General features: G+C 32.1%; 2 protein-coding genes across 2 annotated transcripts; one reads left to right on the top strand and one right to left on the bottom strand.

Annotated features, from left to right (window-relative positions):
- The first annotated feature begins 980 nt into the window (after positions 1–980).
- Positions 981–5,967, top strand: LOC142636723 (thymidine kinase a-like). The gene is made up of 4 exons (XM_075811009.1): positions 981–1,361; positions 4,772–4,916; positions 5,182–5,303; positions 5,524–5,967. Exons 1-4 carry the CDS (start codon positions 1,042–1,044, stop codon positions 5,777–5,779), a joined length of 843 nt encoding a protein of 280 aa, XP_075667124.1. The 5' UTR covers positions 981–1,041; the 3' UTR covers positions 5,780–5,967.
- A 5,483-nt stretch (positions 5,968–11,450) lies between these two features.
- On the bottom strand, positions 11,451–12,828 carry LOC142635618 (pumilio homolog 12-like). The gene is made up of 4 exons (XM_075809753.1): positions 12,763–12,828; positions 12,258–12,421; positions 11,876–12,125; positions 11,451–11,573 (listed from the first exon to the last, which is right to left on the bottom strand). Exons 1-4 carry the CDS (start codon positions 12,826–12,828, stop codon positions 11,451–11,453), a joined length of 603 nt encoding a protein of 200 aa, XP_075665868.1.
- Positions 12,829–16,876: the final 4,048 nt, after the last annotated feature.

Here is a 16,876-nt window from a genome sequence, read left to right as displayed (position 1 = left end):
GGTGGGAGTGAGGAGTAAGCTAAAATTCGGTTTTCCTATAGCTGCTGTAACAGCCTGTAGAGCCAACTTAAAAAAATCATATCTGACTCAATTTTAGTCGGAATTGTCTCATTCTTATGCTCAAACTGAAGCCCTGAATGTCTAGTTTTTGGGAAAATTAACCTCATTCATAGATTCAAAATATTCTGAGAGATATCGATGAAATAGTGAGCAGAGGTCATTTGTTAGAGAATGGTTTCAGCACAATTAACATTAATAGGTCCCAAATTAGCTCTCAATTAACATTAAATGACTCCAATCACTTCCATTTCAGACTTAATTGATTCCAAATTTACTCTAATTAAAAGATAATTGCACAAATTACTCATTGAATAATTAATGTTTAATTATCTAGTTAATTAGGTGTGTGCAACCCTACCATAAAATGTAGTCCTAACCAATCAAATTATGACACATCATTGATCTAAAATTGATTATACATATAACCAATTGAAATCAATTGTTCATATTCACATATGGTCAAACTCAATTTGTGATAATGCATCTCAGTCATTAAAATTGATTTGATGATAACTTTCAATCCGGTAGTCCGATTAGGGATTATGACCAGTCGATTTGATCGTTACAACATAAGGATAATTTTGGTGAAATGAGATTAAGGATCTAATGACTAGAATCAAGATGCGTATTTTCAAAGAAAAATTACCCTTTTACCCTTCAGGTGAGGTTAAATGTGGGTTGCAAGATGAGGTGTCAACAGTTTGGTAGTAAGATTTGGATTTGAGTGATTAAAATTTAAATACAATTTAAAATTTTTTCAAAAATTTGAAGATCAAAAATCTGCTATAATGTTTTGACTCGAACCCAACCCAACAAACCTCTTGTTTAAAAAAGCCCAAATTTCTCCACATCTTTTCCTCTTCTTTGTCTATCTCCCCCCATTTGTGTCTTTACTCTTTCCCTCCAAAGTAAAACCCTCACAAAATGCCAAATTTAAACTCTTAAACCCCTCTCTCTCTCAATCACTCCTCAGACACACACATGTTAACTATTTCAAGAATGAAGTCCATCCTAACTCCAACGTTGTCAGCCTTCACTCTTCAACTCCCCAAAGCCACTCATCTTCCCCTCCTCACCTCCAAGTCCTTTCCATGCAATCCCAACCCCACAACAACTCTCCTTCCCCTAAAACCCACAACCCTTTCTCCCACTTGTTCGATTCATTCAATCCAAAGTCGTGATGTGCACATGGAGCCGGCGACTCTTCCGCCGGGAGAGATTCACGTGATCGTTGGCCCGATGTTCGCCGGAAAAACCACCACCCTTCTTCGCAGAATTCAATCTGAGAGCAGCAATGGCAGGTTTGGTAACTTTCACTAGTTTTAGTTTATTTCTTTGTGTCATATACATGCTTGATTTTTTTTTTTAGCTCTTTTTGGTGTGTGGTGTTGTTTTAGTGTCAAAGATGAGATCTTTCAGGTTCAGTACTGAATTGGGTAGTTTGACTTTTTGGATGGAAATGTTTCCTTTTAAAATTTATGTATTATGATTGAATTTGAGCCTACATTTAAGTGGGTTGTTTATGAGATTGCTGCTTTTTTTGGTGGATAGTGTTGTTATTCTGCCAAATATGAAATGTCTTAGGTGAAAAGTGTAGTTTGAATATTTAGCTATGTGATTGGAGTTATGCTGCCTTTTAATAAATATTTATTTATGTTTTATGATTGAATTTTGAGCATGAATTTATGCAGATTTTTTATAAAATATTTAGATTTTTTTTTTTTGGGGGTGGGTACTATTGTTTTTGTGTAATCTTTAGGTTCAGTGGTGAATTAGGTACTATGAATATTTGACTATCTGAATGGAATGTCACCGTTTTTACATACATATTTATGTATGTATTTATTATAATTGAATGTATGTATTTATTATAATTGAATTTGAGCTTGAATTCATGCAGGCTGTTGATAAAATGCTGCATTTTTTTGGTGGGTAATATCATTTTCTGTGCCAAATGCATGATCTTTAGGTTCAGTAGTGGATTGGGTAATTTGAATATTTGGCTATTTGAATGGAATTTTCCATTACTATATACATACTTATTTATGTACTGTGATTGTTGTAAAGCTCAAGGTTTGATGGAATTGACATGCGTGTATTATTTTTAGAATGAGGAAAGAGTAGATTTGACAATGTATTGGTTCAATTGATGGAATTCGACTATGATCAGCTTTCAGGTTGAGCCTTGCAAGAGCTACCTCCAATTCAATAAAATGTTAAATGGTCTTTGCGTTTCAGGAAGATTGAGGGAAGCTGTGGGGCTGTTGTGCACTGTGGGAGTGTGAGTGGAACCAGGAACTTATGCTCTTCTATTGCAGGAATGCATATTTAGAAAAGAGCACAAGAAGGGTAAAAGAATCCCATGCACTAATGGTTGTTGTTGGATATGATCCCAACAAGTATTCAAAGTCAAAGTTGTTGATATTATATATGAAATCAGGGGATCTAGGAACTACTCACATTCTGTTTGATAATTTGCGGGAAAAAAGCTTGGTTTCATGGAATGCAATGATTGCAGGTTATGTGCAAAAGGGGCTTGAAGAAGTAGGGTTAAATCTTTATTACAAGATGAGACAGACTGGTTTTATACCAGATCAGTATACCTCCACATCAGTCTTCAGATCCTGGGCCACTTTAGCAACACTTAAGCATGGGAAACAGGCCCATGGTGTCATGATCAAATGTCAAATTAGGGAATATGTGGTAGTCAATAGTGCCCTCATGGACATGTACTTTACATGCAGTAGTTTATCTGATGGGCATCAGGTATTTGACAAGTCTTTAAATAGGAATGTTGTTATGTGGATTGCTTTAACCTCTGATTATGGTCAGCATGGAAAAGTTTTAGAGGTTTTGGAATCTTTTCATGGGATGAAAAATGAAGGCCTCAAACCAAATTATGTTACTTTTCATTCAGTTCTTTCTGCTTGTAGCCATGGAGGGTTGGTTGATGAGTTGGGCATACTTTTCATCTATGACCAAAGATTATGGAATTCAGCCAAGAGGAAAACATTATGCTACTATGGTTGATCTTTTAGGGCATGCTGTCGGTTACAAGAGGTGTATGAGTTTGTTCTGGATACACCTTCTAAGGAGCACTCAGTGATGTGGGGTGCTTTGCTTGGGGCTTGTAGGGTTCATGGAGACATGGACTTGGTAAAGCTTGCAGCAAAGAATTTTTTTGAATTAAAACCCAAAAATCCTGGAAAATGTGGTCTTGTCTAATGCTTATGCCGCCTCTGGGTTTTGGGACAATGTTATAGAGGTTAGGGCTGTGATGAGGGAATTGGGGATCATAAAGGAGCCTAGTTATAGCAGAATAGAGGTTCAAAATTGGGCCAAATTCTTTTTTAAGGGTGATAAATCTCATAAACAATCTAAGGAGATATATGAGTTGATCAGAGGAATGACTTGCATTTTAAAGGATGCAGGTTATGTTCCTGATCTAAGTGACAACTAACTCATGTCGTGGAAAAGGCTCATTTCCTGTGATTCTCTCTCTTTGTGAAGCAGGGCCATTTGAGAGAGTAAGAGATGTATGCCTAAAACCTTAGTGCTTTCATAAATTTTATAGAATCAGGAAGACCACTAATGGGTGAGCCTCAATGGATATCAGTTACATGCCAAATATTTTCTAATTAGACATCAGGGTCATTTATTTATTGCATTCTTCGGGAATGTTAAAAAAAAAAAAAAAATCTGTGCCAAAGAAAATCATTTCGTGTCAGTTTATAAACTCGGTACAGAAACAATAGAGCCAGTCCAACTGCCAAGCATGTAGGTTGATCTGTTCAGTGTCCTGATAATGCTGAAAAGATTGCATTTTGTAATGCATATTGATCCTTTTAGATGCATCTATGTGTTCAGTCTGTTCAGGTTTAATGATTATGTGTAAAGGTAAAAATATGTTTTGTCTAATACTAGAATTCACAGACAATCTAGATCAATGACAAGTTTATAAAAAATTGCAAGATATGATATGACATGAGAAGCCAACACCAAAATTTTGGGATTATGGCTTGGATGTTGTTTTTGTTGTATGATATGGTACATGATCAATGACAAGTGCATAATATTTTGCATGATATGATATATGATAATTCAACCCCAAAATTTTGGGATTAAGGCTTGGTTGTATGATCTGATAGATGAGAAATGCAGCTGTTTATTCTTGGCATTCCTTACTCTGCTTGTCTCAAGTTCCCAAACTAAATTTAAATCATATAAAAAGAATTCCAAAATTAAAACAGAAGCTTTCAAATTATGTGTCATTTTTGCAAGATATGGAATCACTCCTCCTTACTGCTTTCTCAATCTTTTCTTAGTTCTCATCCTCCTAGAAATTACACAGTCCCCTCCCTTAACCCACTTTATCCGTATACGCATCTAAAGTCATTTTTTGCAAGATCCGTATCACTTCAAATCAAACCCATTATTTTTCTCAAGATTTGTTGGATAACTATGGGGGCTGCTATCACCATAGTTGATATTGCTGCTTCAAGAGATACTTCAACTTTGTGAAGCATCTCACTGCACACCCTTGTCAACTACAAAAACGCCAAAACTTTTGTTGGAAAAAAATTTCCTTGCTTCTTTTTGCTAATACAGGGCAGCAAGTATTCAAATACTCGATTTTACTGAATAATGTTAAACTTTTTTTTGAAATTATTCCTATGATTTTTTATTTCTTTTTTGCATGTCTGTTATGCAGAAGTGTGGCACTAATAAAATCAAATAAGGATACAAGATATGGATTGGATTCAATTGTTACACATGATGGGGCCAAATTGCCATGCTTGGCCTTACCAGCTTTGTCATCATTCAGACAGAAATTTGGTCTTGATGCATATGATAAGGTATTTCAATGTCACCATTTGCGATACATGTGTAACGGGCAGTTATCCATTCTTCTGTAAATATACAGAACTATTTTTCTCTCTGTGTAAATCTACAAAACTATTAGCCTGATCAATTTGAAATAAAGTAACTGTTATTTTGTAAATGTGCACTGTCGTAGTAACGACTTAGTGGTTTTGTGGTAACATTATTGCATTTAAGTTTCATAATTTTTTAATGTACAACTAGGAATGATACTTGGTTTTGACCTGTATATGGTGACAGTTAGATGTGATTGGTATTGATGAAGCTCAATTCTTTGAGGACCTTTATGATTTCTGTCGTGAAGCTGCTGATAATGATGGCAAAACAGTAATAGTTGCTGGACTAGATGGTGATTATTTAAGGTATTTAAATAGGCGACCAATTATTATAAGCTCCTAACTTTTTTTTTTCTTTATCTAATTATAATTTACCACCATTCATATAAAGGCTTTTTAGATCATCACCTATTCTTTTGCGGTGAGAGTTTTTGCTTATTACTAAAAAACCTTTATTGCATTGTACTACATTACTTGGAAAATTAAACAAGATCATTTTAATGGTGAATATAAATATTGTTGACAGGAGGAGCTTTGGTTCTGTGCTGGATATAATTCCCCTGGCTGATTCTGTGACCAAATTAACTTCTCGCTGTGAACTTTGTGGTAAACGTGCTTTCTTCACCTTAAGGAAAACAGAGGAAGCACAGACTGAACTGATTGGTGGGGCTGATGTCTACATGCCCGTGTGTCGAAAGCACTATGTTAGCGGACAAGTAGTCATGGAAGCTGCAAGGACTGTCTTGGAATCTCAAAACGTTCAGTGTGTCTCTTATGCATAGTTCAAAAGTTCAACTACTTAGCGGGAAATCTAGATTTTCCTAGTATGCTCTGCTTTGTAGTCTACACAACTTGTTGATTGTGAAATTGCAATGGTGTTAAAAGAATTTTATGTCTTTAGGTTCCTCTCAAGAATGTAGATATTGTGTGGTTATTATTATTATTATTATTATTATTATTTTAAACGGTACATAGTTGCTAGTTGTATTCACTTATAGTATGAAGGGTAAAAACTTAGTTTTTTAGGTGCTGTATGTTAGATACTCCACTATTAACTGTTTGCCTATGAATTTTTCTCTCCATTTGAGAGATTATAGGTTGTTTGAGAAGTGGGTTGTGTTTAACGCTTTTACTAGAAATTAAGTTCTTTTTTCTTCATATTTTTGGAAATTGAAGTTACAGGTGCTAGGTTCTTACTTTTGGACAACTTGCCGTGAGATCTTTGCAAATTTCTAGCCTTAGCCTGTGCTTCACCATAATAATGCAAAGATAGCTATTAGCTTCCAATATAAGAGAGGTAACAATATCCTTTAAGTGCAAGATGTTCTACCAAACTATAATGATTTGTCATTATACATTTAAGCCAAGAGCATTAGCAACCTCCAAACACTTTGTAATAACGAAGGATCATGTTTGATATTTCATCAATTCTAAGAATTCTCTGGATGGAGCTGATATCACTTCAGAAATCAAGGTGGTTTTTCAACAAGCACTTTGATAAGCTTTTGAAGTGATTTTGATCTACCCAAGAAAATTCAATATCATTACCTGTGTTAAAGGTATATTACTTGTGTAAATTTGATGATACCCTAATAAGCGATTCACCAGGAGGTTGTAGGGTTATTATCTTTACTACAATTTGCAATAAGCTCACAAAAGAAATAGTACCTATGTTTGTAGGGTTATTATCTTTACTACAATTTGCAATAAGCTCACAAAAGAAATAGTACCGATGTTTGGAAATCATCAATACAGTGTAAATTATTTATAGTTTCTTGGTTCCTTGAAAACATGCAACATAATTGTGAACCATCTTGAGTGTTCGCCCACCTAACAATATCATTACCTTGTACCAATTGGTGGTGGTGTTGGTGTACCGTTAAAGTTGGTGGGAGAAAAAATTTCCATGGAACCCTTTTTCTGGCTCACTAAACAATTTGAGTCTTTAAGTGCCTATTAGCTAAATTTCTGCACGATTTTCTGTACGATGTGCATACAACTTATTATTAGTTTTCTCCAATATTTCAATAAGTTTTACCAAGAATCATGTAGCTTAATTAATTGGTACCTCAATTTTCAATAGAGACATTCATAATTTAGATCTCCAATTATCGATTTGTAAAAAAAAAAAAATTCAATAAATTTCCTTGTAAAAATTTGTAATCTTTTGTCATTTTATAGAAAAAATAGAAAGACACGAAGAGTAGTGTAGTATGTGTGTGTGTGTTTTCACAAATTGAAAATTGCATGATATAGTGGTTAATATAGATAAGCATGTTTCATGCCTACTAAAAAAAATGCATATATCCTTCAATTATTACCCCCCCCCCCCTTGTTGGACATTGCTTCAATTGTTGCATGATATAATGTTTCAATTATTTCTCACATAAAAAAAAAATTACTTCTCATATAAATCTTAGAAAAATGATATTAAAATTTCATTATTCTATAACAAAATAAATATATTTCTTCTATTACACACACACAAATATAATGGGTTAGGTTAAAGTTACACCTGGTGTAACTTTAAGCAATATTACACCATTCAATATTTTTTAATTGGATGTGAATTTTGAAAAATTCCCCATTAGATTACATTATCTTCATATATTCTTCATGCTTGCAAAATTTCAAGGTAATCAAATATTAATAGTCATATCATTAATTAATTGTTTAAATTCAAGTTTTTGTAGTTTAAAATAATGTATAAAATATAAGTTTATGGGTCGAATGGTAAATAATATCTAATTGATATGAAAACTAACATGAATGTTAAGAACATATAGAACATATAATTCAACGGTGAAATTTTCAAAATATGAATTCTATAACAAGTTATTTGGTGGTGTAATATTGCTTAGAGTTATATCAGGAGTAACTTGAACCTAACTCATATATATATATATATATATATATATATATATATATATATATATATATATATATATATATATATATATATATAACATGTAACTGAAAGGAATTAGGAAATTTAAAGAATTAGCAACTAAACATAAGTAAGAATGTCATATTCTAAATTTATTACTATATTATTATTCCAACTAAAATTTATTTCTTATATAGAGTTTATAAAAATAATCATATAATTCATTTATATAAATAATTATTGCACAAATATAGATAATTATATATATATATATATACACACACATTTATTCTATTGGCTAATTTAATGAACTAATACTTTGATTTAAATGTAATATTTGTTGATTTAAAAGCCTAAATAAAGAAAATTTCAAGGATTGTGCCACGTGACACAACCTCATTCTCTCTAACATAAAGTCTTTGCTATTATTCGGCAAGTTTGAGTTGCCTCCAACTTATTCGACAAATTTTTAGCTTTCAACTTTATATATAACTTTATAAAATCTTAGTTTTTCAAAGTATAAGTATATTTTAGCTCAAATTCAGTAAAAAAGTAACTTAATATAATATTTTCAAAACCAAAATATTATATATTAAAATTCTAAATCTAAATTTTGATAACCAAACAATAAATTTAAATTTCTCAAGAAAAAAACAATAAATTTTACAATTCTAAATTTCAAATCATTTGACATGTAAAATTGACCCAAATAAGGGATTTTAAAATTAAAAAATTTGAAATCAAGGCTTTTTTTAGAATTGAATCAAGATATTTAAAACCAATTGATTTAAATCCAAATCCAAGATACAAACGCAACCTTATTTAGATTTGATGGATTTTATATTAAAGCCTTGCTTTTCCATTTTGAACTAAGGTCATAGATATATAAAGGTTGTTGATGCAAATGAAAGAAGAAGTGATTGTCTTTAGAGAGGCCCTTGTCCTTTTGATAATGAAATATCGTAATACAAGATAAAATCAACTAAGTCTTTGATTTGTAATACGCACATAATGTCTTGTCATAAATCATACCGCGTGATAGCGAAATGGTACAAAAATAAAAGATTATCCATTATGAGAACTGCGGGAAAGTCAAAGACGCCAATTCTGTAGTTGCACAATAAAAGAAAATTAAGGAAGAGCAAGTTAAAATGTATGTTTCCTATCCAAAAAAAAAAGTATTTTGGGAGATGAATTATTTATACTTTAGCCTTGCCTTTTTTAATTGGTCATCACCTATGTATCTTTTAATGAATAAAAAAAAACTTTTTGATGGGGAATTTTTCAGCTAACTCCATATGTAGTCTTCCCAATTGAGCTAGTCTTCCCAAATGAGCTAGTCTCTGAAAATACCTACCTATCAGAAATGGAAGACTAGATGTCACTAACACAAGATATCATTACTCCAACAAGATGCACGTCATGCACAAAAACTGACAAGTATTTGCGAGCTTGACCTCCACACCCGTCCATAATCCACTGGGACGGACGGGTAAAAATGCGCATACTAAGCCCAAGTTACAACGCTTGCACCATTTAAGTCTCTCATACATTCACACAACTACCAGCTAAGGGATGACTCATCTCATATCCAACAAATCAATTAAGGAATATCTCCCTCCTCCTACAAATCGGCTATGGGATGGATCCCAACTCCTACAAGTTAGCTGAGGGATAACACCAAGTCCCTACAATTCAGCTAAGGCAGTTATCCACAGACCCCTATACACCCTAATTTTGAGGTACAAAAAATACTATTTGAAAACTCCTTCAAAGTTCATTGCGGTTTCCGACTTAACCTTTGGAGGGTCTTAGGTCGGCATCACACCGGTGCTCTTTTAAGGTGTTTCTACTCTTCACCTTTTGCAAAAGACTGCGAATTTGGTTAATAGACCTACTGACGATTTTCAACACCATCACTTTTTTTTTTTTTGTTGAGAAAAAGAAAAAAAAAAAAAAAGGCAAACTAAAAGATACTAAAGAGTTTTATGGACAATACGTGTCTTTGCCTACAAAATAGGATCTACTAATATTACAAACTATAGACAAATGTTCTTGTAGTACAATAGATAATAAAATAATAATAATATCTATTTATTCTTTTTTATTTATTTATAATTTTCAATACTTGTCGGATTAGACTTGTTGATCACAAGAGTTAGTCCAAAAAAAGAGAAAAAAAAGCAACGTATCTGTTTCATACCTTCATTCCTTTTTTACAATAAAACCAAAACCCTCACTCAAACATGCCTATAAGCCTATTAAACAATTGCCAAGGTGGGGGAAAATTTTGTTTTTGTGGGAGTAAAGTCAACAATTTTCAAAGATCAAACTTTACACACGAAAAGAGGGAGGGGGGGGGGGGGGGTTCCAAATGCAAAAGCGAAGCATCACCACTTTAGTCAACTTGATGAAGGAGATCCTCGAGGTATGGTTCATTTATCAAATACATCCTATGTGCTACAAAATTGATTTTCTAAACCCTTGTAGTATTTATAGTAACAAAATTAACTTTTCTATTAGACTTGTCATTTTTATTTGACAAAAATTGACCACATGAACATTTAATAAAAATAGATATGACCAAACACATATGACCACAACTTGATACACAGACACAGCAATAGATATGACCAAACACATATGTTTAGTAGTCATTTTCTGTTGAGTAATGGTTATTGTTTAGTCATACTTATTAATGTCCATTTTGTACACAAAGTATTCATAATTTCACATGTGATATCCACATTTAAAATGTGAAGTGTATGATGTGTGTTGACAATGAACAATAACAACTGTGAGAGAATAAATTACCATCCAATAAAAATAATGAAAGTCTAATAAAAAAGTTGATTGTGTGTTTCTTTGCATTTGACACATTTAATTCATAAATTTCTCTTCTTTCCTTTCTGTGTCGTCAATCAAAGATTGAAAGAATAGCAAAGGAAATATATTGTTCAATTGTATTAGTTACATCATAAGGGCTATCCTTTATATGAGTTGAGGAAAATTCATAGTTTACATTGCTAGTACAATGCAAACTTATAAGAGTTCATTAGTTAAGTATTTTGTACAATTCTACAAAATAAATTAGGGCAACAATTTTGAGTTCGGCATGCTCGTATAGTGAAAATGCTTATAACAGATCCACGCTAGAATTGTAGACAAATTTAACATATAAAACAAAATCCCTAACAAACACCCCATAACAACATTAGAGTTTACATAAATCATGCAGACCTAAAAACAAGGTCAATTTCATGAGAGACAAAAAGAAGAACCTACAATATACCCACTTTCAATTAACTTACAGAAAGTGAGATTTTTAAAAATTAAACTGTATACCTAAAGGGTTTTGTTAACTTATGTCCTTAAAGCATACATTAACAAAACCCTATACTTAAAAATAGACTTACACACTTCTCTAGGAAACTACAAATTAAAGAGTACAAAGGCTGTACTCATATATGCTAAACAGACAAACAAACAAACAAAGCATTAACAAGGACGCAAAGAACACTTTTTCTTCACACTGAAGGTTGGTTCATTCTGAGATATGACCATGCTCAGTCAAGTGGAACCCCTTTGACAATCAAACAGTACACATTTCTTCCATATCCAGACTGGAGAGTAGCCATATTCCCTTGCAGGATCATTAGAAGTCGTTCATGATATAGGCTACTTACACGCTGGAAGACAAAAATGGAAAAATTCGAAATTTAGAAGGTAAATTAGCAATTAAATACCAATAATCAGGAAGCTTAAGTTGGCATGCTAAAGGTTAATGAAAATTGCATTTGAAATACGTGCAATTGTTTTCAGTCTTTATGATAACTAATAACCAAAATATACTTTAATTTTTACCTATAAAGATCACTTGCCCCTGAAGATAGCAAAATCAATGCTATTCATCAGCTGTGAAGAATAAGAATATTTTTCTAGTGTGCATAAAATCTGAAATGTCCATAGCTATATTAGTTCAAATGTTTACCTTAGTGGCTTTCAATGCTGCTTGGATCACATAGTTACCATATTGATCCCGAGCAAGTTGACAGAGCCTGTTGTAGCATAGGAAGTCCTCAATCACATAATTCATCCCAATAGAGTTCAAGCATTTTTCTACCACATAACTGCCACCTTTCTGTGAAGAGAGGTGTGCATAGTGACCTTTCAGTCGTAAGCATATTTTGTTAGTGACTTGAGGATCATCGAGTCCTAGGACATGTTGCAAAACATAGTTCCTAAAGAAACAAAAAAAAACAACCCATTAATTAAACAACTGCATATGAAAAAAAAAAAATAATTAAAGCACCCTTGTGGAAAAAAATTAAGTTAAAGAATGCACAAAATAGGATGTTAAAAGAAATTGGTACCCTGAGGGATCTTGAGAGAGATATAATGAGCTTTCTGCAATTGCATGTAGGAGTTGTTCTCTGCCTGACCCTCTGCTACTTGTGATGAACTTGTTTAAGGATATGCATCCCTCTTCATCTTTGGCTAGCTCACACAAGTTGTTTATGGCTGCACTGTATAGTAACTGAACCAGAAAAGATAATTCAAATTAATTGTTGCCAAAAAATGAAAATATTCTAAATTATGGCTTCATTACTAATTATTCTAAACATATAACTCCAAAGTCCAAACTAAATAAACCTCAAAAGTATATTGACAATGGTAAAGTAATAAGGACGACAAATTATCCTGTACTTCAAATAGAATCATGGAAACATATAGTTAATCAAAGTATATGATTGCATGTTTTTGGATCTCTAGAACTAAAAGAGGTGTTATATTACAAATTTATCATATGTAATGAACAAGGAATGGAAGAAGTCTAAAGAATTAATTCAACATATACTAATGAAATTACCGAATTACCTCACTTTGAGGATTAGCAACCTCCAAACACTTTATAATAACTAAAGATCCTGTTCGATATTTCATCAATTTCAAGAATTCTCCAGATAGAGCTAATATCACTTCAGAAATCAAGGGTGGTTTTTCAACCAGCACTTTGATAAGCTTTTGAAGTGATTTTGACCTGCCCATGAAAATTCGAAAATTCAATATATCAATTCAGTAAAATTACAAGCATAAAACATAGATAATTTACAATAAAAAAAAAAAAGAAAAAGAAAAAAGTGAGTGTTCAAACGTTACCCGTGTAAATTTGATGATAGCCTAGTAAGCGATTCACCAAGAGGTTGCAGGGTTATTATGTTTGCTACAATTTGTTGCAACTGATGGTAATTGACTGACTCAATAAGCTTACTAAAGAAATGATACCCATGTTTGGAAATCATCAGTTCTGACAAAGAATCAATAACCCCATCAAGTAAATTATTTATAATCTCTTGGTTCCTTGAAGCCAACATATTCTGTAAAAACTCTGAACCATCTTGAGTGATCGCCCACCTAACAATATAGTGCAAGTTGCCACCACCTTGGTATCCAACACCACCAAAGCTTTGTTGATCCCTCAAACAACCAGGAGCCCCGAAGTTTTGGCAGTAACCATAGTCTGCATTGGGTTTATTAATCCGAGAATTTTGATTCCTTCCACCACCGAGCAAGTTCAAATTTGCATTCATTATACCATGTCCCCTTTCTTGTAACACACTAGCTGTATGAGATCTACCTAGGTCATTTTGGTTGGCCCAATTACTTGTGGATGCGCCCTCAAAACCAGGATTAGCACTTGAGAGATAGTTACGGTAATATCCATTACGCAAATAATTTCCTACAAAATAACCAAATATTAATTTTAAAAAAATAAAATATAAATTCTACTCTTCGAAAACTCCAAACATATACGTATATGTTTAAATAAATAAAAATTCTATATAAATTTTAAGAAATTTATTATTTTTTTAACCTTAAAATAAAATGTGTGACCATCATAAATTAGTTTAGGCCCAACAAAATTAAACTTTTATCTCCTTAACAATATATTAGGCTACTATCCCCTTAATAATTTAATAATATGATTTTTAAAGAGATGCAGTTCGCATTAATTCTCATTAATAATTTAATAATGTAATTTGAAAGAAATGTAACTCGCATCATTATTATGCAACAATTACATTAAGATATGTAGCTTGCATTAATAATGAGATTTTTATGCAACGATTACTTAACGTATTTGTGTGAGTTTTTTCTTTATCAATATATGAGTTATTTTATGAAATTTCGTATACTAATTTAAGTTTTTTTAAAGAAAACCCTGGAGCCGCCAAAATATATACACACAAACTAATACAAATAAACACATGCATACATATACAAACACAAGTAAAGATGCATGTCAATACCTCCGAGCCAATCGTCCGGCGATGACCATATACTTTGTTTTTGTGGATACAACGCAAAGGGAGAAAGAGGAATATGTTGGAGCCCAGTTTGATAATTTGCATTAGTATGATGAATCTGTTGGGCTTGATTCAACGCAGGACTAGAGGTAGAAGAAGAAGTATCAATTCGAAGGTTTGCATAGTTAAAAGGAAGGCTTCTAACGTTGGAACTAACACTATCCCCTGAGTTGGTGTTGAGCGTTGGCGGTGGTGTTCCATTAGTATGATGAACCTGTTGGGTTTGATTCACGGCAGGACTAGAGGTAGAAGAAGAAGTAGCAATTCGAAGGTTTGCAAAATTAAAAGCAAAGCTTTCAACGTTGGAACTAACACTATCCCCTGAGTTGGTGGCGGTGTTGGTCGATGGTGGTTGTGCTGGTGGTGTTTCATTAAAATTGATACGAGACTCCATGGAACAATTTGAGAAGAAGGCTCACGAAACAATTTGAGTTGGGAGGTACGTACTTTCATATAAGTATTTATAGCAATCCGGGTTCAATAAAATATTATTATTATTTATATAACTAGGTTTTTTCGACTTCCTAGTTTAAGTAGATGTATGCAACTCCAAGCATTAGAGTCCAACTACGATTAGTATCACACACAGCCTAAACTTCAATTTAAAAAAAAAAAAAAATCAAATAATAATATTTAAATATAAATCAAATAGTATTTATTTATTTCTGTATTATTTCTTTTATTAGTAGTATTTTAATATCAATCTTCTTTCTTTTGGTAATGTAAAATATTATTATTCAAGTTTTTAAATAAACTTTACAAACTAATATGTATATATGAATAGATTTACACAACTCCAAGCATTAGAGTCCAACTACGATTACTTAGTATCACCCACCGCCTAAACCTCAATTTAAAAAAAAAAAATCAAATAATAATATTTAAATATGAATTAAATAGTATTTATTTTATATATGTATTATTATTTTTTTTAGTAGTAGTATTTTAATATCAATCTTCTTTCTTTTGGTAATGTAAAATATTATTATTTAAGTTTTAAAATAACTTTTACAAACTAATATGTGCACATGTATATTAATTTAGACATTTTATTTATTTATTTATTATCTTAATTGCCACGTCCATTTGTATGTGTTTTATACGGTCAAATTTGCATTTATTATTATTATTATTATTATTATATATAGTTAAACCAGGTAAATTCTTAAGTACTTCTGAAGCATAGGAAATTATGCTCTCTTTTCTCTTATTCATGGTGGACCTCATCATGAATTTAATGAGTGGACCACACTATAAGTGTCTGTTTGTTTTGCGCGTTTGGCGTGTGCGTTTTGCGCGTCCGGCATTTTTTTTTTTTTTTTTTAAAACCAGCACCTATTGCACTGTTCATTGGACATGAACAGTGCAAATAGGCATGTGTACAATGTTTTCCTTGTGAACAGTAATTCGAAAAATATTTTTTTTATTGTTTTCAGTTTTCAGCAAAATAAGCGGTATCCAAACGCACACTAAATGTGAGAGGAAAGAATACCATTTTCCATACTTTCAGAGTACCTAAGAATTACTAGTTAAACCAATGTAGTCAATTTCGCATCAAACGCAGTTTTAGTTTGGCAAGGAAATGCAGTTTCGATTTGGGTAGGTAAACGAAATATTTGGTACCTATTTAATACAGGTGTACCATTTTGGGATTATCTTTATTTATTTAGGTAAGTATGAATTTATTAATTTTATATTTATCAACCAAAAAAAAGAGAAATATTATGTCCACAATTGGCACAACATTTTCACAATAAATCCTAAGTGGTAAGTTGTTACTAGCTATTACTAGTGAGAAAAAAGTAATTTTAGTGAAGGGTTTAAATTAGAGTCCGTAACAACTTACTACCTAAATTTGTTGTGAAAGTGTTGTAAAATATTATAAACATAGCACTTCTTAAAATTTAAAATCCACATATTTTATAAACCTAAATTTTAGCCTAAATAAATTAATCAATATGTTACCTTAAATAACATGTTTTTCTAAATAAATTAAAAAATTTAACATATTTTTATTATACCGGCCGTCAATATTGGCCCAATTAAATATCTGAAATATTCTCATTACAATACAACCTGGTATTTTTTTCATACATTTTAGAGAAGTACTGGTAATTAGTATGACCAGTGCAATACAGTATTGACTTCCTTTCAACTCATGTTTTCAATTATAAAATTAAAAACACACCGTATATAAAACACAATGTGTAGAAGAGTTTTTCCCTTGAAAGAAAAATAGATCTAAACCAATTTAAAGCTAAAATTTTCCCTTTATTCATTCATATATTCAAAAGACTTAGAATTACACGAGATGAATAAAGATCCCAACAATAACAGTGTCACCAATTCGCCTAGTTGTTGGAAGGACGATTCAAACGGGTGGTTTAGACCCATCCCAAACCGTTCATAAGCGAAACGGTCAGCATATTAATAAAGTACATTGAAAAAATGGAAAGGTTAGTCGATTCAGCTTACTGGGTTTGGCTGTTGTTTGCTAAGATATTCAGTATTTATTAACAATAGGGAGATCATCTCTCTTCAACAATATATTACTTACATATACTGACATGGTCCATAATTGTTTGAATTCTGTGTAAAATGTAGAAAAATAACACTCAGAAAGA

The sequence above is a fragment of the Castanea sativa genome, chromosome 5 (assembly GCF_040712315.1).
Source record: "Castanea sativa cultivar Marrone di Chiusa Pesio chromosome 5, ASM4071231v1".
NCBI classification, from domain to species: Eukaryota; Viridiplantae; Streptophyta; class Magnoliopsida; order Fagales; family Fagaceae; genus Castanea; species Castanea sativa.
This window is presented reverse-complemented; position numbering and strand designations above follow the sequence as displayed.